At 49.4% G+C, this 21,642-nt stretch overlaps 1 protein-coding gene across 1 annotated transcript; it reads left to right on the forward strand.

Annotated features, from left to right (window-relative positions):
- The first annotated feature begins 4,695 nt into the window (after positions 1-4,695).
- CNTN2 (contactin 2 (axonal)) lies at positions 4,696-21,133 on the forward strand. Its single transcript, XM_010291116.1, has 22 exons — positions 4,696-4,750; positions 9,311-9,455; positions 9,737-9,912; positions 10,239-10,334; positions 10,662-10,871; positions 11,477-11,576; positions 11,849-12,024; positions 12,753-12,889; positions 13,426-13,555; positions 14,437-14,587; positions 14,869-14,996; positions 15,369-15,544; positions 15,682-15,802; positions 16,089-16,247; positions 16,390-16,539; positions 17,263-17,333; positions 17,526-17,760; positions 18,198-18,313; positions 18,687-18,873; positions 19,240-19,352; positions 19,441-19,609; positions 20,315-21,133. The coding sequence occupies exons 1-22, from the start codon at positions 4,696-4,698 to the stop codon at positions 20,422-20,424; spliced, it is 3,111 nt and encodes a 1,036-aa protein (XP_010289418.1). The 3' UTR covers positions 20,425-21,133.
- The last annotated feature ends 509 nt before the right edge of the window (positions 21,134-21,642 follow it).

Consider the following 21,642-nt stretch of genomic DNA (forward strand, 5'->3'; position numbering starts at 1 on the left):
CTGCGCAGCAGAGGAGAAGGGCTCTGCCTTCAAAAGCTGCGCGGGGGCAGAGCCTTTGGGCCTTTTCTAACATGCCAAGAGCAATCCAAACCCACCGGCGCAGGAAAGGGGCACACAGGACCCCCCAGCTACTGCTAGAAGTCTTTCTGGGACACGTCCCTGCTGCAACTGTGTACATCTATGCAAGTGAGCAAGCAGCGCCTGCAGCACCCCGCCACATCAGGTCCTGATCTGCACTGGGGAACAGGGTTCCCCCAGTAACCGCAGACAGGGTTTGGTGTCCGTTATGGGATGACTGATGAGCCTGGGGAGGGCTGAACGCCGCCACAGGGCTCTGAACCCCTCTGAGGGCGCTTTTGGTCCTCATTTGGACCTTGGAGACTTCACTGCTTAGGATGGTTTTTGGGTGGCCCAGGATTTCTGCAGCAGCAGCTGCTGCAGGTCCTGGAGCCACAAACAGATCTGCACGCAAAAAAGCTGAGGAAAGGCTGAATCCAGAGTTTGCATCTAAATCAACCTCTCCTAAGCACAAGGCAGTTTTACAAGAGGACAGATACATTACAATAAAACCATTTGCAACTCATTGAAACATGCTGTTCTGGAGATGGACAAAATGTTCCTAACCTTGAACAGGTTTTGCGAGACAAAATCCAGCAAAGATCAAAAGTGTGCCCTTTCCAGCCTTAGCGATGATCCTTACTAAAAAGGGCACTCAGAGCACAGGACAAATTCCTGCATCACCCACCCTGAGAAGCAATCCTTCCCTGGGGAATGCCGCAGCAGAAGGAGCTCCCCACTTATACCCAAATGCTCATCTCATCGCCTAACCACAGGAGACTGAATTACACTCATTTATCCTGGTAGTAGGTTGCACTTTGCCTGTGCTGGCCACGTCATCTCTTCTTAAAACCCATCTCCTACCGAAAGCCATTTCTGGCTGTCTCGCCCCACGCCCGGAGTCCTGCTGGAGTTGCCTCCTCCAAATGATGCTGCTCCACAGTCAGAACTGGAGCTGTGGGTGCTGGACAAGGCAGCATCTCCCCTCCCAGAGGCTCGGGAGGACTCACTATCTCTCTGTAGCTCTTTAACTCTGCCTCCATGATAATGGATCGCTCCCAGCTCCCAGGGGCTCCAGCGGAAAGGGCTAATGCACGAGTTTTCGAGTGTGCCCATGCCTCCCTTGCTACTGGAAGTATTAATGACAGCATCCATTAGCAGGGATGACAGATCCCCTTTCAGTACAACAGAAGGCTCTCGAGTGACTGTCAAAATACCCTATGAAGAGGGGAAAGAACAGGTCCCCGTGGGCTGTCTTCTAATTAAAGACGGAGAGCAGGCCTAAACATCAGATGCAAAGCGCACGCCCACGTTTTGCAGAAGTTCAGAGGCAGGATCCACGGCTCGGGGTCGTGGCTTTAAGATGCCCCGAGGGTCCCAGCGCAGCCCCAGGTGCGATCTCAGCATCAGACCCGCCGGCACAATTTGATCACGGCACTTAGGTGATAAGACAATCACGCAAAACAGTATCCGAGAGGATTATTTCATCCAGTCTCTAATTGCGAACAAATACAGCGTCAGCACTTGCAGAAATTACTCTGTTACTCTCTTAAGTGTTCGTTTGCTGTGGATCATACCTGGAGCTCTCCCTGGTTATCACATCCCTAATTTTTCACAAAGGAGTTAAAGCACGGGTTGGGCTGAGGCTGGATTCAAAAGAGCAAAACAGCAGCAGCCGCCGGTGCCCCCTCGGCAAGAGCCTCCCCCTGCCCCAGCCCAGCCCAGAGCAGCAGCACCACGCGTTGCGCCAGGGTCTCGCCTTTGGAAAGGGCCCACGTGTTTTGGGGACAAATACGTGTCTGTATGCATGAGGGGGGGTTGGAGCAGTGGAAGGGATGGACACAAGGTGGTGAGAGGAGAAGATGATGTGAACATTAAGGATCGGAGCAGATGTGAAGGTTGGGGTGGAAAGAGGGAAGCTGCAGAGCCAGAGCCAGCAGCAGAACTGGGGATCAAAGCTGTGGTTTACATCATAAATAATGAATCAATAACTAATTAAATAATTCAAATCAGCTTAATTTTTACATGATACCAGCTTTGCTCGGCCGGGGGGAAGGGAGCTGAAGGGAGACACTGGCAGAAGTATTCCCACAGAAGGGTATCGCAGCTCACCCTCCTCTTCCTCCTGACCAGATCTCAGCTCAGCCCTTGGGACCACTGCTTGTTTAGGCGAAAGCACCCAGGAGAGGCAGGATGCGATTTGCTCTCTCTCAGATGCAGCATCTCTGTTTCATTCAGCAGAAAGTGTAAAGTGCTGATAAACCCAGAAAGGTGTCAGTGGGGCAAGAGGAGCCTGGAAGAGCCTCCAGCCCCCCAAGAGGACGGACGGCCAACACTGCACTCCCCGACCTCCTCATGCTGCCTGCGCCTTATTAGAAATAACAAAATTCAACTTTCCCACTCTCTTTCCTATTTGCTTTAAAAGTGAGAGGAAAAATTAATAGAAGGGAGCAAAGCTGCAGCCAGGTAGTGCCTTTGTGGGCAGCTCCCGGGGTGCAGGCAGAGGACACTCGGCCTCAGAATTTACTTTAATTTACTGCCACTGGGTGTAGGAAGAGCTTCGATGCTTGCTGCCTTTCAAGAACCTTGGGCATTGTAACACACTGGTGAAGAAACCAAACTGCAGAGACCTGCAAAAGCCAACTTATTACTTAGTGCAGTGCTGGCATTGCCTGCAAGCCCACATTGCAGCGCTGCCTGCAAAACAGATCAAGCAAAAAGCTGGTCCTTGTCCCAAAGTGCTTACGACGTGAGCACAAGACACATGAGAGAGAAGCAGGCAGAGGCTGAAGGCAGGGGAACAATGAGGCAGTGTTAGCTGAAAGGCCGTGGGTTCGGGACACCATTTGGGGCATGATTCTCGTTGACATCAAGTGATTTCATGTGACTGACTCACTCCAGGGCTGCTGGAACAAACTGCGTGGAGCAGCTTTCATGTCAATGAGTCCCACGCCCTTCTCCGCTTCGTCCCCGAATCGCCCGTCTGCAGCGCAGCTCGGTCCTCTCCCGCTGTGCGCCATCGCTTCCCTATGGCAGGGGTCCCTCCTTCCCCAGCCACGCAGCACGGTTAAGCACCAGCCTTATTTAGGGGCCTGTCATATAAATAATATTCAACCAGGGCAAGAGCTAGCTAAGGGCAGGCGGGCTGGGCTCGTCTCTCAGCGCCGAAGCGGGAGGCTGGGATCCAGCCCTCCCACCCAAGCAAGATCAAGATAAAAACTGAGGAGGATCCGGGCTGGGGTCTCCTCCCTTTCAAGCGTTGGTAGCAAAATCTTGTCTTTTGGGTGAGGACACAGAGGCCAGGTGGCTCTTCCACCCAGCCAGGGTCCCCGGCGGCAGGACGTGAAGCAAACACGGGGCTATCGCTGTTTGCTCAGGTGCTGCTATTAACGAGCGGGGCACTGGATTTTTTAAAGCAGCAATGCTCAGGGGGCTGCATCCCACCGGACAGAAAGCTAATCCCTGCTTGGAGGAGCTTAGGAGCAGCGCTGCCTGCTCGGGCAGACAGATGGGCAGGGAGAGGAGTGGAAACGGCACCAGCTGGAGCAGAGGGATAAGCAGCTCTCGCAGCCCACGAGCAGCCCGGCCCTTGGCAGCGCCTTCAGCAGCAGCTCGCTGGGGTGTGCGTTTGGGAGGGCATCGGGGAATGCGAGGCTCTGCCGGGTTGTGGGGCTCCTTGATGCATTATTTCAAAAGCATCTGTTAACAAAGAGGGAAAAATAACCCAGCCCAACGTCCTCATCAGAGTTACAAGGAAAGAGCTGCATGTGGTGAAGCTGGTCCTGCGGTAGGTTTAGCCAGGAGAGCGCGAGGACCAGGGTCTGCAGAAACAGCTCTGTTTAGTTTGGGGTTTTTTTCTGAGAGGTCTTGGAAGACAGGAGTCCGTGGAGGGGACTGGAAAACACGGCTCCACCTACCGAAGTGTCTCACGGCATCAGGAAATGCCTCGACGCTCTGTCATCTCTTGATTAACTATTCAAATGCATTAAACTTAGAAGAAGAGCAGGAAATGACCCAGCAGGCTGCAGCGCAGCCCCACGGAGACCTCCCTGTGCAGCCAAGGCTTTCCACGCCGCGCTGCAAGCGCGAGCTCTCCGCGCGGATGCTCCGCAGCTGGGGTGCAGTGCACGGTGACGAGTTGGGTCTCCAGAACAAGAGACTCGGGGCTGGCACGACACCCAAAAGCAGTCACTGAAGAGTTTCAATTAAAGATGTCTTTTTCACAAGATAACAAGAACAAATTATTTCTTCCTCCTCCCACCCCTACCAATACCCTGTGTGCTTCTGGCTTTGCGTTTTTTAACAAAGAATGCTAGGAAGGAAGCGTTATTTTTGGAGGATGGAGGAAGAATAGCAGATAGTGAGGGAGGAGGAACGACGATTTCCCAAGCAGATCTGTCATGTCAGAAAGAAAAAGAGCTTCTTCAAACCCCCGTGTGTTCCTCACCACGCAGCTGGATGTTTGCTCCCGAGTGACCTTCACCCCGGGCCTGTAGCCAGCGGGGACACGCAGCTGGACGCCGGGCCCGCGAGCAGAGCCACAGAAACCCTGCAGATAACTCCTTCCTCTGTCTCCCGCAGGGCTGCTGTCCCCACGCACCCGCAGAGGCTCAGCCGTAACCCGGCCGGAGGCGCAGGATGGGAGGCACCGCTGGATTTGTCCGCACGTCCCTAGCTGTCGTCGCCTTTCTGGGTAAGAGCAGCCCCTCGCCTCTCTGGTTTCCGTGGGAGAGCCGAGAGGGGCTGTCGGAGCTGCCAAGCGGGACGTTGCCCGGGGCACGCGATGCACGTGTTGCGTTGCTCGCCCGGGACGCAGCCGCCGTGCTCTGCGCAGGGCTTTTGCGGCTGCAGCGATGCTGAAGCCCGATTCTCCTGGGCAGAGAGGGGCTGCGTCGGTGCTACCAGAGGATGTGTCGGTGCTCTGTCTTTGTACCACTCAAGAAAGAGGACAGGAACAGTTGACACGCAAGTCTCCCCCCTTCTAAATTCAAATTTAGGTGAAATGCAGGACATGCAGATCCTCCGGCAAAGCCTCGGCAGGACCAGTGCCCCTCTGCAGCCCGTGCTGCCCGGGCTTGTCCTGGCCTCGGCGCAAGCAGGAATTTTCTCCTGCGAGCAGAACTTGCCCATGGTGAAGCTGCTTCGCCTCTCGTTTTTTCTAGGGATGCCTTTTTGGCCATACCCTGACTGCAAAGATTCCCTCATTCATCGGGGACCATTTCTGGATCTCAGGGGGTCTCGGGCTGCACTCTGAAGGTCCCTTTTCAGCAGGGAGACATTTCATTTCAGACAACTGAGAATCAGATAATGTCTTCAAGCTAATTCATCATCCCAGGCAGAGACTGCTCGCCTGTCCTTATAAATATCTAATTACCTTTTAATGTTCTCTGGATCCCCAAGGAGGCAGAGGGAGGGGTGGCTGCCCTAGATTGGGAGGCAATTAGCCTGTTTGGAAATTGGTCTGACCCAAATCTGGTAGAGGCAGCAAGATGGAGTTGGGCTCTCCCATTAACCAGCTGAGTTCATGCAACTTGCTCCCTGTCCAAGCTGAGCCCACAAAAAATGACTCACTGTAAAGCCTGTGAGGGTTATTTTCTCTTGACCTTTGGCTGATGATGCAATGGATCTCAGGAACCAGCTGGGACAGAGAGAAATCCTCACCGGGAACACGAGCGACAGACCAGGGACAAAATAATGCCAGCTATAGATGAGGCTCAAGGAAACACTCCAGAGTGGGTGAAGACCCAAAGCCTCCAGGTCTGTTGGCTCCAGCCCTGGGAAGCTGGGCTGACAATGTCACCCGTCCCTCGGTCATATCACCGAAAGGATGACTTCCCAGCAATATGTAAACGTTTAAAGCTTACAAAGTGCACAGAGACAACTCTCTAATGAACAAGGCTGTCAGGAAAGTCTAAAAATCTCTCTGGCCTTTCTTCATTCAGGAAAAGCCATGGAAAATCTTGAAACCTAAGGCTAGCCAAAGCACCGTCCCTTTGTTCCTCAGAAAGCTTCTCATTAAAAATAACCCTCTGTTCCTCAGAGCACTACTCTTTAAAAATAACCACTTTGATTTTGTGCACATGTGTGTGTTCAGATTTCTTATAAAACCAATTAATTGCCCAGCTCCCTCATGTGCCAAGGCTTCAGGCTGTGGTCAGTGCTCCAGAGCTATGGCTGTGCTGCCTGTGCTCAATAAAAGGATTGCTGCTGATGTTCTCATAAACTGGAATACATCTTGGAAAATGTTCAACACAGACATTTATCATTTCCTGGTCTCCAAAGCTAGTGCAGGGCTCAGCACAAAGGGAAAGCGTTCGGCCTCCTGGACACCTGGGCTTTCCAGGTCTGACTTTCAGCATATTCCAAATACTAATAATAATGCAAAACCACCCTGCCAGAAATGGGCCAGCGCCACTGCAGGAGGGAGGCACTGGCAGTCACCTCCCTGCACACCACAGTGGCAAAGGAAATAAGGTTTGAGTTTTGTCTATTCCAGCAATACCTGGTATAAAGTTTGGGATTTTTTTTGTACATGCAGAGACTGCTATGTCCTTGGTGGTGTATTTCATGAGAAGGCATTTTTCTCTCTCAAACAGTAGCACAAGTTACTTGGAGCGCTATGTGAAAAAAAGAGCATTTCTGCAGCTCTTTTTCAAATCTTAATTTTCAGATGTTCCACTTTCACCTACTCCTATTTATTTTTCCTAATAATGAATGTTGTTCTAGAGAGGCATAGCAGCATATTTACCATCATTTCTGCTCTCCTAGCTGGATTTTAACACAGAAAGTAGGGCTGCATAAGGCATGCCCGACTCTGAGCAGGTCACTCTGCTTCTTGCAAATTTGGCTTGCAGACCTTTATTTTGTGTTTGCCTTCTCCCCACTACCCGAATGCCAGAGCCCAAGGAATGTACCTGTTTTGGTAATATAAAAACTGAGAGTTCTGGGGTGACAGAAGTAGCCCAGGCGATCAGTCGCAGATGTACTGGGACTTACCAGTCTGCTTTGCTCTCAATTCTCAGTTGTAACCACATCCTGAACTTGTAACTGTTTAATTATTACTTCAATCTAACTGTTGTTTCACTTAATGAGTGAGAGCCAGGCATTTCACCCCCAACACCAACCAGACACCTTGGAACTGTAGATAAAAACTCAACCGAAGTTCTGGCATTGATTACGTTTGAGAAAATCAATGCCTGACAGTTGTAGTCCATAACCTTGGCAGAGAAAAAGGGACAGCAGCGGATAACAACGGGGTGCAGACTCCGGGTGGAATCGGAAGGGATAATTAGCGCAATTTGGCTTGATTGGGAAAGAGCATCCCGTTAGAAAAGGCACACGAGTGTTAATAATATATATTTCATTTGTTAAATAAATATAAATTATTTACCATATGCTACCTGTTAATCTCAAAATGTAAAGCTGTTAAGCTTTAATCCATTCACTACCATCTATCAGAACACAATTAATACACTACTTTCTTATTAATTCTCCATTAACTCATGATTATTCTACCTGCTGGTCAGCAGAGTTATTTCCAGCTGAGACTTGCTCAGCACAACCATTGCTGACCCAACTGAGAGATTTCCAGCTTACACAAGCTCCTCCTTTGTGAATATCACTACTCTGGAAGGAAAATGGCACCTACACTGATTTGGAGGGAATACAACCCCTCAAAACGCTGCTTTTCTCTTATTCCAAAGTATTAGACACAGGCTACAGCCCCTCTCCCCTGTGTGACACCGGGGACCATCAGGCTCCTGCCTGCGTGTGGCTCCCTTCCTGCAGCACGTCCCCGCTGCCGGCGCCAAGGACCAGGGTAATTGGCTGGTGCTCGGACACAAGGAGCAGCCGACAGCTGCTCTGAACCCACTGAGCCAATTAGTGGAGCCCCTTCCCGTCTCAACCCCATCTCCACATGCAAGAGCAGCCGGAACATGAGACGAACCGCAGGAGCTACAGGTAAAGAGCTGCTTCCCCCGAGCCCAGGAGAGCTGAGCTGGCCATTCCCTGCTGGAAGTTACTCTTGCATAAAACATCATACTTACTGGAGTCACTTAATTTAACTAGTGACCGTGCTGTGTACTGTAAGGAAGGAAACAGATTGCTGGTTGGCATGGCAGTTTTAAGACAGTTATTAATTCAATTACAAAGCATGGAAGGATCCTGGGGCTAGCTAAGCATCTCCGAGCTTATCACTGCAGGGGCAGAGGGGGACTGTGCTGGGAGCACACTGCCTTGAGGTGGCTCCGTCCCTGCTAAGGGACAGGCATTTCTCAGGGTGCCAGGGAGAGAACAGACTTGCTGGTGATCATTATCCCACTAGCCACTTCTGCAGTTAAGAGATTTCCAGGCAGCTTCTGCTTTGTTCTTACTTATTTGCACTACAATCTCCATAAAGCCTGTGTGGAAGGAGGTTGCTAGCACTTGCCATTTGTCTGAGACACAGAGTCACTCACTGCGGACAGCTGCCGCTTTGCAGTGAAACGTCATCGCCACGCCAAAGGGTGGCCCAGACACAGCGTAGGAGAAGGCAGGCGCGTTCTCATGCTCCTCTTGTGCCTGTGCCTGAGCCATACTCATGACAGCAAGGTCAGAATCAAACCCGGGTCTGAGCACTACAGAGGAAGCTTCAAGCTCACCCTGTTAGTGCGAAAGCAGAACGGGTACCTGCAGCACTGGTTTGCACACCAGCAAACAGCAGGTTTGAGTCGTCAAGAGTCGATGATGTTGCAGACGCAGGGATGGAGGGGATCTGCGGGGCATGTGCAGGGAGGCAGTGGCAGAGCTGAGAACTTACTGCAAATATCCAGGTTCTCCTCTCTCCTCCCTTGTCCTAGAGAGGATTTTAGGAAGAACTCACTAGCCAAAGTTTGTACAGACAGAGGAGGTACCAGCATGTCCTCACTGCCAGAGACAAGGAGGTCATCCAGGGGTTCCCAGCTCCAGCCTCATCTGCGCGTGGCTTTCCAAGAGGCACGTGTCAGTACTCCTTCATCTCCACGTCTTTAAGCATGTCGGGTCCCTCTGGCATAGCAGAGATGGTGCGAGATGCTCAGTGGGAAACGCAGGCTATCTGCCCAAAGCCGTGGTTGGGGCTGGGCTGTGGTGACAGATGGGTTGTGATTTTCATGTTGCTCCTTGTTTTATTCTAGATGCAGTTCTGACGCTGCCAGGGACACCCTACAAAACTAAAAATGAGACATTTTAGAAACAGCTAAATTGAGCTGAGCAGGTTTTCCCTCTCTTGCAGTTTGGTGCCAAGCACAGAGTAGCACAAGGAACTACGGGCCAGTGTTTGAAGAGCAGCCTGCCCACACCCTCTTCCCTGAAGGCTCAGCAGAAGAGAAAGTCACGCTAGCTTGCCGAGCAAGAGCCAGTCCTCCTGCGACTTACAGGTGAGCTTACCTGCTCTCTCTCTGTACCAGGACGGGGACACAACCATCAAGAATTTTGCTTTCTATTCTCTACTTTTATATAAAGATCACTAACATGGGAATCAGCCTCCTCGTCCACATGTGACGTGCCGTCCCTCCCAGGTCACAGACCAGATATAAATCTAACTTCAATCCCAACACACCACAGCTGGAAAAAACAAACAAGCACAGCGTCCTATGAGGCACCACGGGTGTTCCAATGAGTATTTACCCCTCTCGCTCTTTACGCTTGCTCTTGGCAGGTGGAAGATGAATGGCACAGAGATAAAGATGGAGCCAGATTCCCGTTACAGGCTGGTTGCAGGTGACCTAGTGATAAGCAACCCAGTGAAAGCCAAGGATGCTGGCTCCTACCAATGTGTGGCATCTAATTCCAGGGGCACGGTGGTCAGCAGGGAAGCCTCCCTCCGCTTTGGCTGTAAGTTTGTCTCCACAAGGTAAATGAAGTACAAGCCTCAGTTATGCTGGGGATAAACTAAGCCCCCCTGCTTGCATTAATAAATGTTGGAGAGAAGGTCTCCTGTGCATGGTACCCTATACCATCACTTGGAGAAATCCCCTGGCACTTTCCATTAACGTGGAGGTGTGGTAGAAATTTGATGCACTACAGAAAAGTTAGTGATGTTTTTGGATCTCCCTCTGTACAACCACTGAAAAGGCCAGCCTGTGGAGTGGGAGATAAAATACAGTAATTCCTCCAGCTGTCGTCTTCATCCACAGACGGGTTTCACTTTGCATGTTTAGTTTTGCAGGAATTCTCCGCAGAAGAGCGAGACCCCGTGAAGATTACAGAAGGCTGGGGAGTGATGTTTGCCTGCAGCCCTCCACCCCATTACCCAGGTAAGGGTTTTGCATTTCAGCATCGCCACCAGCAAGAATTAGCAGCACTGCTGGTGCCAAGTGGAGAGATGCAACAGAGCCAGGGATTCCCAGAGATGTGAAGCACTCCTTGCTTTTCTTTGGGAATTTTAGGGAAGGAAATTTGCTTTTAATTCAGGCTCTGTAAAGCAACAAAACAGAGGTAGGACTTAGCTCATGGAGAAAACAAGTACCATCCCAGGACCAACCTGAGCTTAGACTGGTCTAGAAAGGGGGCTGCTGGGTTTAGTCCCACCTGGGAGGTCACAGGCAACTTGTGCAGTTTGTTCCTTTTTCTTTTCCCCACAGGCTTATCCTATCGATGGCTCCTGAATGAGTTTCCCAATTTCATCCCAGCTGATGGAAGGCGTTTCGTCTCTCAGACCACGGGAAACCTCTACATTGCCAAGACAGAGGCTTCCGACCTGGGGAACTATTCATGCTTTGCCACCAGCCACATCGACTTCATCACCAAGAGTGTTTTCAGCAAGTTCTCCCGACTCAGCCTTGCTGCAGAGGGTCAGTGCTCTTGGATTATCATAAGGGGACTGGGCAAAACGCAAAATTAACAAACCACCGCAAAGCACCCGGGCCCCACAGGACTCCAACAGTGCACAAATCACCCAGCAGTCTCTCAGGGGAGCTTAAGAGCTTACAAAAATAATAATTGGCCAGAACCTGGGGGAAGCAGCCCTCTCTCCAGGCTTCACTGCTTGTGCATCTAAAAACCCATCCGTGGAGTTTTTCCTGTTTGTTTCTAAAAGAGAAATGGCAGAAGGTGCAGCCTGTGCAGGGTCACATATCCCTGAAACTACTGTCCTCTGCCTTTGGTGACCTTGCAGAGGTGCTGCTAAAGATACTTCTTGGGCAGGGTGAAGGGACTTAAGCAGGTAGGAAATTAAGGAGAAGTAGTCCTGAGATGTTGGAAAGAGTATTTTAGAGCCTTTAGTAAGAGCTGTTTTAAGAGGAAAATGAAACCTAGCCTCCACATGCCTGTAAATTAACTAAACGCACGAAGGTTTTGCAAAGTAGTGTAACCTTGCGGGTACCTCTGCTCTTTAAGACCTCATGTGTGCCATTTTAAAGTCATCCAGAACTCCTCAACCGTGCTTTCCTTTTAACAGATGCCAGGCAGTATGCACCTAGCATAAAAGCCAGGTTTCCTGCAGACACCTACGCTCTGGCTGGGCAGATGGTGACTTTGGAGTGTTTTGCCTTTGGAAAGTGAGTGCAGCGTCTGTGTCGCTCAGGCTCGGGGTGGGGAGGGCATCGCAGAACCTGCAACTTTCACAACCGCTCTCTTCAACGGGTCTACTGTAGACCATAGATGGAGGGAGAACAGGAGGAGGGAGGAACTGGCTAAAGCTATCTGTCCTGCTGGCCAAGGCCCGGCTGGGATGGGACGTGGGTGGCTAAGTGGGGATTGAGTTACGCTACGTTGTAATGCAGCGTGGGGTACCCGAGAACTGGCCTTCACCAGGTTTACTTTCACATAGCCCCGTTCCTCGAATAAAGTGGAGGAAGCTGGACGGCTCACAGTCCTCCAAGTGGATCGGCAGCGAGCCCCTCTTGCAGATCCAGGATGTTGGCTTTGAGGATGAAGGCACTTATGAGTGCGAGGCTGAAAACATCAAAGGGAGAGACACCTACCAGGGCCGCATCATCATTCAAGGTAACACGTTTAAACACATGCCTTGCCAGAGCACAGCAAGATGCCCCAGGCAACGGACTGAGCCGTTGGGAGTGAAACCACCACCTCTGATCCTGCCTCATATCAGCCCCAATTAAACCAATTGCAAAGCCCTAACAAAAACCTGCGGAGATCACTGGTATCTTTCCTCAGTGGATACGTTTAGGCGATGGCAAGTAGAGACACACCTCTTAACTTGCTCTAAAATAATTCTAGCAAAAATGAGGTAACCAAGGGAAGGAAGCATAGTGGTAAAAATGAAACTTGGCTCTCAACCAAGATCCTCTCCAAGCCTGGGGTACTTGTGGCACAAGGGTTAATGCTTGGAGCTATTAATCAGATTTAGTCAAGTTACAAAACTTAACCTGGTTCTCTTAATCAAGAGATTAAGGAACTTGTCTGAATCAAGTCTTTCCTGAAGTTCAGGAATGACTGCATTTACTCTTAAGAAGAGAAACCATAACGTTCTTCCTCAGATCTGGACTCTGCCACAATTGTGTGCAGTCCACATGCACAGCTGCAGCCAGACCCGTAGAGGACTCAGCCTTGCATCGCTGCACAAAAGGCAAAGGCTGTTACTATGGTGAAACATGCTGTGATAAATAAATCTGCCAGCAGAGATGACACAATGAGCATCCTTCTGCCTGCCTGGCACAACAAACCTCTCATCTGATCTTCTTGGCTCTGCCACCTCTCTTGCTCCTTTGCAGCCCAGCCGGAGTGGCTGAAGGTGATCACAGACACGGAAGCCGACATCGGGTCCGACCTGCGCTGGAGCTGCGCGGCTGCTGGCAAACCCAGGCCCGCAGTCCGATGGCTTCGGGACGGGCAGCCGCTGACCTCCCAGGTACCACGGCGCAGGCCTGACAGCGAGAGCAGCGCAGCCAGTGCGCACCAGATCTTGCAGTACTGAACCTGCTGCTCCAGACTTAGGCTCTCTCCTGCCTCGCTGCAAATGCATCTCAACCCTGTTTTATCACCCCGCATCCCTATTCCATGTGCCCCCATAAGGCTGCAAAGCAATGCCACAGTCCTTACCGACAGCAAGTTCCTTCTCCTGTCACTGCCACCCCGGCCACTGCTTCACGCAACTACAGGGACTCATAGCCAGTTATCAAGGCGGATAAATAGCACCTTGTACCTGTCTCTGTATGACCTGCACGTTGCTGCTCAGGCACTCAGAAGTCTCAGCAAACAGAGCACAGTGATGTGGGGTAGTGACTGGACAGACGGAAAAAAATGTCCTGCATTTTCTGCCATGGAAAACCAGGCTGGCTTCAAACTGGCATAAGAGTCTGTAATGAAACTCAACCCTGAACACACGAGGCTTGAGTTCCATTTTTGTTTTTCTCATCTAACGGGTTCATCCTCTTGTTTGCACAGAACCGCATCGAAGTGAGCGGTGGAGAGCTGAGATTTTCCAAGCTAGTCCTGGAGGACTCTGGCATGTATCAGTGTGTGGCTGAGAACAAGCATGGCACAGTATATGCAAGTGCTGAATTAACAGTGCAAGGTAATTCCTCATTTCCCAGTGCTCTGGGTTTCAATGGGACACTGAAGAATTTTAGATCTCTTCGTAATATCCTATGCTTGTGATCTCAGAGTAAGATAAGAGCAGACAAAACCTGCTTCACTCACCATTGAAATACAGTTGCTGGTTCAACAAGACACTCTACAACCCTTTAAAATTTAAATCTTGTGTAAATTCAGTAATGGTGAAAGAACACAAGGACATCTGTTTAGCTACAGAAAGTGTACAGGACAGACAGCAGCAGCACTACAAGCTCCCTTCCACCACACAGCCTTCCTCTTTTTTTTGGAGGAAAGAAGTAAAAGAAAAGAGTTCAGTATCCATTCAGCCTGCTTTGATGGATGGTGACTGAAACTGGACTGACGCCAAATTTGTTCCACATTAGTCCAAAAGCTTATCTCCTTGTGGTCAGTAGATGCCAGAGATAAAGGCCCTAAGCATCAACTGTTCCACATTAACACACCGCAATGCACAAGGGCAACAGATAAACCCTAATTCCATCTCTGCAGTTTCAGGAGGAGTTTTAGGCAAGCTGGATGTCTGCATTGGTGACTTTGACCAGGATATTGAAGAGAATATCCTCTACATTTTCAAAAGCAGCTGTTCTTGTGCTCTCAAAGACCTTGCACTTGTTAGGGTCATATCCCATCGCTACGTATGACACGTGTGTCACATAACACCTGCCTTGGCAGGCGTTAGAACCCACCCAGCAGCAGAGGAATCACTCCATCTTGCTCACCAGATATTGCCATGCTTCTGTTACCAAGCCACCTTACAAATCAATACCTAGTTAGGTGGCAGTTAAAATGCTCACAGAGCAGGGTTTTCTAATCATTCCTTAACCCTCTTTTTTTCCCCTGTAGCCTTAGCACCAGATTTTAGACTAAACCCAGTGAAGCGACTGATACCTGCAGCCCGAAGTGGGAAGGTCATCATCCCATGCCAACCAAGGGCAGCACCAAAAGCCACTGTGCTCTGGACCAAAGGGACTGAACTTCTGATCAACAGTAGCAGGTAGCAGCACAGAGTCAGCTTCTACCTAGAAACCATAGCTAAAATCACATTTTTTTCTTGCCAGAAGACTGGACTTGATGACCCAAATGTGCTGCTACATCCCTAAACATAAGCACTTTGTTATTCTTCTAGTTTCTTCTTTAGAAAACTCCTACGTAATATTTTGCAGTCCTGTTTTTATCACCACTTTCTTTAAAATCAGCAAGTGCTGGAAATTGTCAGGTGTACAGAGGGAACGGACATTTTAACCTTCCTCTTCTATGGTTCTTCTTCCTTTCCAGGGTGACTATTACTACAGATGGCACCTTGATCCTGCAGAATATCAGCAAATCTGATGAGGGAAAGTATACCTGCTTTGCTGAGAATTTCATGGGCAAAGCCAACAGTACTGGAGTCCTCTCTGTTCGAGGTAGAGACGTTTGCCTTGATTTGGGGTCAATCGAGCAAGAAACATCTAAGAATGCCACGATGTGATATTTCTCCTCTCCTTATACTCCCCAAAATCAATGCAATACTCAGGGAATCAACGACATTTCAGCCGGTGGAGCAGCAAATCTTCCGCCTGACCCACCAAATCATACCAACCAACAACTGGTCCTTGAGAAAAGGATTTCCATTTTCTAACCACTGTAATCCCTCATCTTCCTTCTGTAAAACTACAGCTGTTAGAGAGGGATGGCAAGTTGGAAAGTGCTAGTTGGTTTGGATGCTCTGTAGCATTCATATATATCCGGTACACAGGCATTTGCGGCTAACAGCCCTCCCTGCTCTTTCTCTGCAGATGCCACCAAAATCACATTGGCACCATCTAGTGCTGATATCAATGTAGGTGAAAACCTTACTCTACAATGTCATGCATCCCACGATCCAACTATGGACCTAACCTTCACCTGGTCACTAGACGATTTCCCCATTGACTTTGACAAGTCTGAGGGGCACTACCGGCGAGCCAGTGTGGTGAGTAGAAAGGGCATTCATGTACCATCAAAAAGGACAGAAAACTAATAACAGCCTCTTTGTTTGCGTGTTGAATACTGGATTGTGATCAGGCGTGTTCAGATGCTCTCCCCACTGTCTTTTCTCTTCCCCCGCAGAAGGAAGCTATTGGGGACCTCAGCATCTTCAACACCCAGCTCAAGCACTCGGGGCGGTACACGTGTACAGCCCAGACAGTTGTGGACAGTGCTTCAGAGTCAGCCACGCTGACTGTCAGAGGTAATCTGTCTGTCATAAGGTTCCCTGCTCCTTACGAGCCCAAAGTAAGAGCATGGTCCTTGCAAGGGATCAGCTTGCTCTTCCCTTGCGACCACCTCCCCATCTAACATTTGAACTGGAAGGGATAGGCTTATGAGCTTTTCTGGAGGCCAAAACTGGAGGTGAGGTTTCCTGGCCTCCATAAAGAAATGTCTGATTTTAATTTATGACTTGCACAATATAAAGAGCAATAAGACTCCAAATCTTTCATCTCAGTAACATGTCCATCTGTCTCCTGTCATCCCAGGACCTCCAGGCCCGCCCGGGGGTGTGGTGGTGAGAGACATCAGTGACACCGCTGTCCAGCTGAGCTGGAGCCGTGGCTTTGATAACCACAGCCCTATTGCCAGGTACATCATCGAGGCACGGACCCTCCTCTCCAGCAAATGGAAGCAAATGCGTACCAGTAAGTGTCTTGATGGCAGCAGTGGTGGCATGGCCCAGGCTGGCTGCGGGGCACCAGCTCGCTGACAAGTTCTTGCTCTGTACTCATACACTGGCTACCACTCGCTCTATTTGTTCTCTTCTCATGTTATTGGATTATATAGATCCTGTAAATATTGAAGGCAACGCAGAGACAGCCCAGGTGGTGAACCTCATTCCTTGGATGGATTATGAGTTTCGGGTCTTAGCGAGTAACATTCTTGGAGTTGGGGAGCCAAGTTTACCCTCCAGCAAAATCCGTACCAAAGAAGCAGGTACGTGCAGATATGCTCAGAGGTAGAAAGGGGAATCAGAAGTACCTGTCCCTACATGCTGGAGGGGGAAGGCTGGCTCACAGCATGCCTTGGGCCCAAACAATTGGTCATCTCCTTCAGTGCTCCTAGAGGTGATGCCGTCACAAAATTTTCTGCCTTTTTGCCCATTTACACGTCAAAGACAAAGCAGTACCAGAGCTGGCAGATAACTTCACCAGCATTAAATACAATATATTATCCATTATAAATCCTAGCTTCAAATCCTGTACCTTCTGGGCAGTAATGCTTAGAAAGGGGAAAGAGGCCTATCATATCACAGAGCACGACTCTGCAAAGACAAGGTAAATTTCCCAGCAAATGGCTGTGAATGTTCATTCTATCTTCTGCTGCTTTAACGTGCAAGCAGAAGGGATGTAAGAACAGCAGGAGAACTGCTCTAAACATACCAAATGCACATGAGCTCCTTTCTAATAAAAGTTCTCCTCCATATCTCTGCTTTCTTGTCCCCTCCGAGACATGCTGCCTCCAAACAAGCTCATCGGGCACTATCCGGTATTCTAGACCCGATTTTCACAAACATCTGAAATACGTAGAGACCAGCGCTTTCATATGAGCTGTCAAAGCTTGGCTACTCCCAGACCATGCAGTGTCTGTGCTCATCTTCATCACTTTTGTTTCTTTAACCCAATCTGTACTGTCTGCTTTTGTTTGGGGACCCGACAGCACCTACTGTGGCACCATCTGGGCTCAGCGGAGGTGGAGGGGCTCCCAATGAGCTGATCATCAACTGGACGGTAAGTGAGCTGCTCGGCACCAGCCATGGATGCTGGGAGAGGGCCAAGGGGAGGAGCACATGCCATTTCTTTCAGGAAATCAGTGCTGCAATTACAATTTTGATATGTGGTTGAGCCAAATACTGTGCTTAGACCAAAGTCTTGCTCGTTTGAACGGACCAAGGCTCCTCTCTCTTTCCACCCCCCTCACAGCCGACGCTGCGGGACTACCAGAATGGAGATGGCTTTGGCTACATCTTGTCATTTCGCAAGAAAGGCACCCAGGGGTGGTTGACAGCAAGAGTGCCACACGCAGAATCGCTGCACTACGTCTACCGCAACGAGAGCATCGGTCCCTACACCCCCTTTGAAGTGAAGATCAAAGCGTACAATAGGAAAGGAGAGGGACCGGAGAGCCTCACTGCCATCGTGTACTCTGCAGAAGAAGGTAAAGAGGGACTGCAGAGACGCCAAATTCACCGTGCTTTGTCCAACCAACCAACGTGTCCTCAACCAGCACCCTGCAGAGCTGTGTCTGGCAGCAAAACGATAGGAGAGGTTTATTTTACACAAAGAACAGCTGACTGATTTCGGCATAACATTTATCTTCTGCTTCAAACACACAGATAGATGTTTCCCTAAGCCCAGCCATGACTGTACACGCAGAGCTTCAGAGCAGACACAGCTCCTCACAGCACACAGCTGTGGCCCTGCTTGTCCTACTAAGTCCCTAAATCCCTTCCCTTTGCCCTGCTTCCGTACGCATAATCCCAGCTGTCTGGCTGCATAGTAATGGTGCTGCAGGAGAGCCCTACGTTTCAGTATGGTGATTATGTTGCCTAGAGCTAGCAAAAGGATTTTATTCCCTTCTGTTGTCTTTTTCAGAACCGAAAGTGTCTCCTTTCAGAGTGATGGCCAAGGCTGTTCTGTCCTCAGAAATGGATGTGTCCTGGGAGCCCGTTGAGCAGGGAGACATGACTGGACTGCTTTTGGGCTACGAGGTACAAGCCTGCAATGGGAATGAGAGATACTGAAACTGAGATTGGAGAGCCCAGCAAAGAAAGTTCCCCCAGGCTAAGTGAGGTGAAAGGAAACAGCATTTTGTTTCCAAAGATGGAGAGTAATTAATGCGCAGCGCGAGGCTCCAATGGGGCCAGTACTACTGCTCACAAGAGAGATTAGTAAGAGAGAAACATCCTTTTTTTTCCTGCTTGCCTTTCCACACAGGCTGTGACCTTATTCCTGGGCACATACTAAGCAAAACGCATCAAAACAAATACCAAAGGGTCTCTAGCACTGGCTGTGGATGGACTGAGTCTGGTACTTGCAGATGCCTCTATTCTTACTAAACCCATCATACCCTTTTCTATTCAGATCCGGTACTGGAAGGATGGTGATAAAGAGGAGGCAGCTGACAGAGTGAGAACAGCGGGGCTGGTCACATCGGCTCATGTAACAGGCCTAAACCCCAACACAAAATACCACGTCTCAGTCAGGGCTTACAACCGGGCTGGAACTGGACCCCCCAGTCCCTCTACGAATGTCACAACAACAAAGCCACGTGAGTGAGCCCTGACCATCTCCATTTTGCACATTGTACTCCCCGGGGCTGCTGCTTCTTCCAGAGGATCCCCAATGATCAGCTAACTGATTAGTTTTTTTATCTTGGTGCTTTAATGCCATTTTAAGTAGTCCATAAAACAGGTCCCTGAACGTCCTCAGATCAGTCTTGTGGTCTGTGTATCACTTCTCTGAGAAGATCAGTGCTCACAGTAATGTTTGCTGCGATACTTCCCTTTAAAACAACCATAGTAGTGCCATCATCCCCGTCGACTACTCGTAGAGTCTCAGGAGACGTCTGTGCTCAGCACAATCTTCTCATCGGTCCCTGACTTACTGAATCTCTGTCTTGTTTTGTATCTCTTAGCACCAAAGAGGCCACCTGGCAACATCTCCTGGACTTTTTCTGGGTCTACAGTCAGCATTAAGTGGGACCCAGTGGTGGCAAAGGCAGATGAGTCTGCAGTTACGGGGTACAAGGTACAGGCAGCACCTAACTGGCCTTCTCTTATAAGTGACCCTGAGGAAATCACAGTGAACATAAACTCAAACTTGCCTCTTCCAACAGATGCTTTACAGGCAGGACTCCCACTCTGCACCCACACTATACCTGGCCAGCAAGAGCCGGATCGACATCCCCGTCCCTGAAGACTTCGCTCATGCCTTTGTACAGATCAGGGTGACGGGCCCTGGGGGAGATGGAATCCCAGCAGAAGTTCACATCCTCCGAAACAGTGGTACGTGCACTCCTCTGACTGCACACACACACACTCGTTTACAGGGTGCTTCACAGACCACTGAAAACAAGCTCAGAGAGAGGAGCTAATTTGCAGGACTGCTTGCCTGTCATCTGCTACCACTGTTCTTTGATAAGTAAATTAGTCATACCTCCTCCCCTACCTGGCCATAGCATGGCATAATAGCAATAAATGCTATTATGTTTTAAAATCCCACTCTCCCTTCCAGGAACATAGTGGAACATCCTACCCCAGTGTTTTAGCTGGAGCCTCTGGAATAGGTCTTTGGCTCCCTTGTGTCATTCACTCAAAGGATCTTCTGATGCTCCCCAGCCCTCCATCAGCTAACCTCTCCCCAGACCATGAGCAACTTTTCAGTCTAGTCTGCACCCAGCTTTATTTTATTCGTGTGAAGTTCCTGAGGCCCCACGCAAGCCCAACTTACATCCACTGAGAGTGAAAGCCTGACTCTGTTTGTGGGGTTCCCACAAAACTCCAGCAGGTTCCCTTAATTCAGGGTATAAGTACTCAGGGCCCACCTCCAAATTCTTGTTTCAAAGCCTGGAAGGTTCCTCAGAATAAATGCCATACGAACACACAGAATCCCAGAATTAACATTCTACCAACCCTCCTGACTCTCCACAAGACATCAGGTTGTGTCTGTGCAACAGGACAGTTGCTCCTTCCCTGTTCCCTTTCTTTCAGGGACAAGTATGATGGTGGAAGACTCTGTGACGAGGCCAGCGCCACACGCTGTCATCATTACAACTAACTCTCTAGTAATGGTGGCCCTGATCAGCTACCTGGAGCTCTGACGATGGCCAGCGCAGCAGAGGACTCCCGGACGCGCTTCCTCTCAAGCCAGTGGGGAACTACTTAATACTTGGCTGCTGCAACTTCAAGTTTGTACTACAGCAGCATTACAGAGAAAGGATTTGACAACATTCTTTTAAGGGAGGAAGAAACAGCTTTTTTTGTTTGTTTTGGAAGAATATAAGCTTTCTTACAAGACATGGGTCTTTAACCAATTGATTTTTTTTTTAAAGAAACAAGTAAAACAAAGAATTCTACATGAATTCTGACAGCCAACTGCCCCACACACTGTATCCAGTAGGTTTTCTGCCTTAAGAAGCCATGTACTAAAATAACCAGACTGCTAAACTTGACTTTTTTTTTTTAAATATGTACAGTGAATTTGGGGGCAGGGGGTAAGGGGAAGACAAGGACTGAGGATTACACAGTGATCAGCATGTTCCATACCAATCTCAGTCACAACCATCTCTAACAAATTATGGGACAGGATTCCCCGCCCCAACACGAGCCAAATTCTGCAGCAACCAGCCCAAGGAGATAAAGCCACAAGAGAGATTGATCTCTGCCCCATCCTGAAGATGGGTAAACAGAGAGTTTAGATTGTGAAAAGCTTTTTTACAACACTGGTGTTAACTTGCAACCCCAGACTATTCTTTGTATCAACTGTTATGCTGTGAGGTGCAATGTTCAATGTTATCCATATCCCACATGCTTTTGGGGTGTTTTTTTATGCTGTTTGCTTCTTTCTTTTTTGTTTGGGGGACAAGAAAGGGTAAGTGAAAAGGAGATACTTTTCTAGCACCCACTAATTTGGAGAGGCATTTCTGCCTAATAATGGAGATGTCAACATATCCAATTTCAACAGAGAGCGAGTCTTAAAGGAGGAAGAAAAAGGAATATTATATAATTTAACCAAGAACTAGAAGGAAGCCATTACTGGGGCAACATGGAAAATCTGGACTCGGTCAGATTCACCACCCTACGCAAACGGTTCTGTCCAGCCAAAATACCAGTCTCAACACGGCACTGCAAGATTGAGACCCAGCCAATAAGTCAGTCTGGTTTTCAGATCCAAGGCTCATACAGCTAATATAAATGGGAGGGCTGATACCCCAAAGAGGTCCAGGGATGTTGAGGTGCACCATTAACTAAAATGCTTGGGAATAGATGTTGCACATTAAAATCTCTCTGTCCCCTGGTAAAGCAATTGAGCAAAGTTA

Source organism: Phaethon lepturus, unplaced genomic scaffold (genome assembly GCF_000687285.1).
Source record: "Phaethon lepturus isolate BGI_N335 unplaced genomic scaffold, ASM68728v1 scaffold50617, whole genome shotgun sequence".
Taxonomy (NCBI): Eukaryota; Metazoa; Chordata; class Aves; order Phaethontiformes; family Phaethontidae; genus Phaethon; species Phaethon lepturus.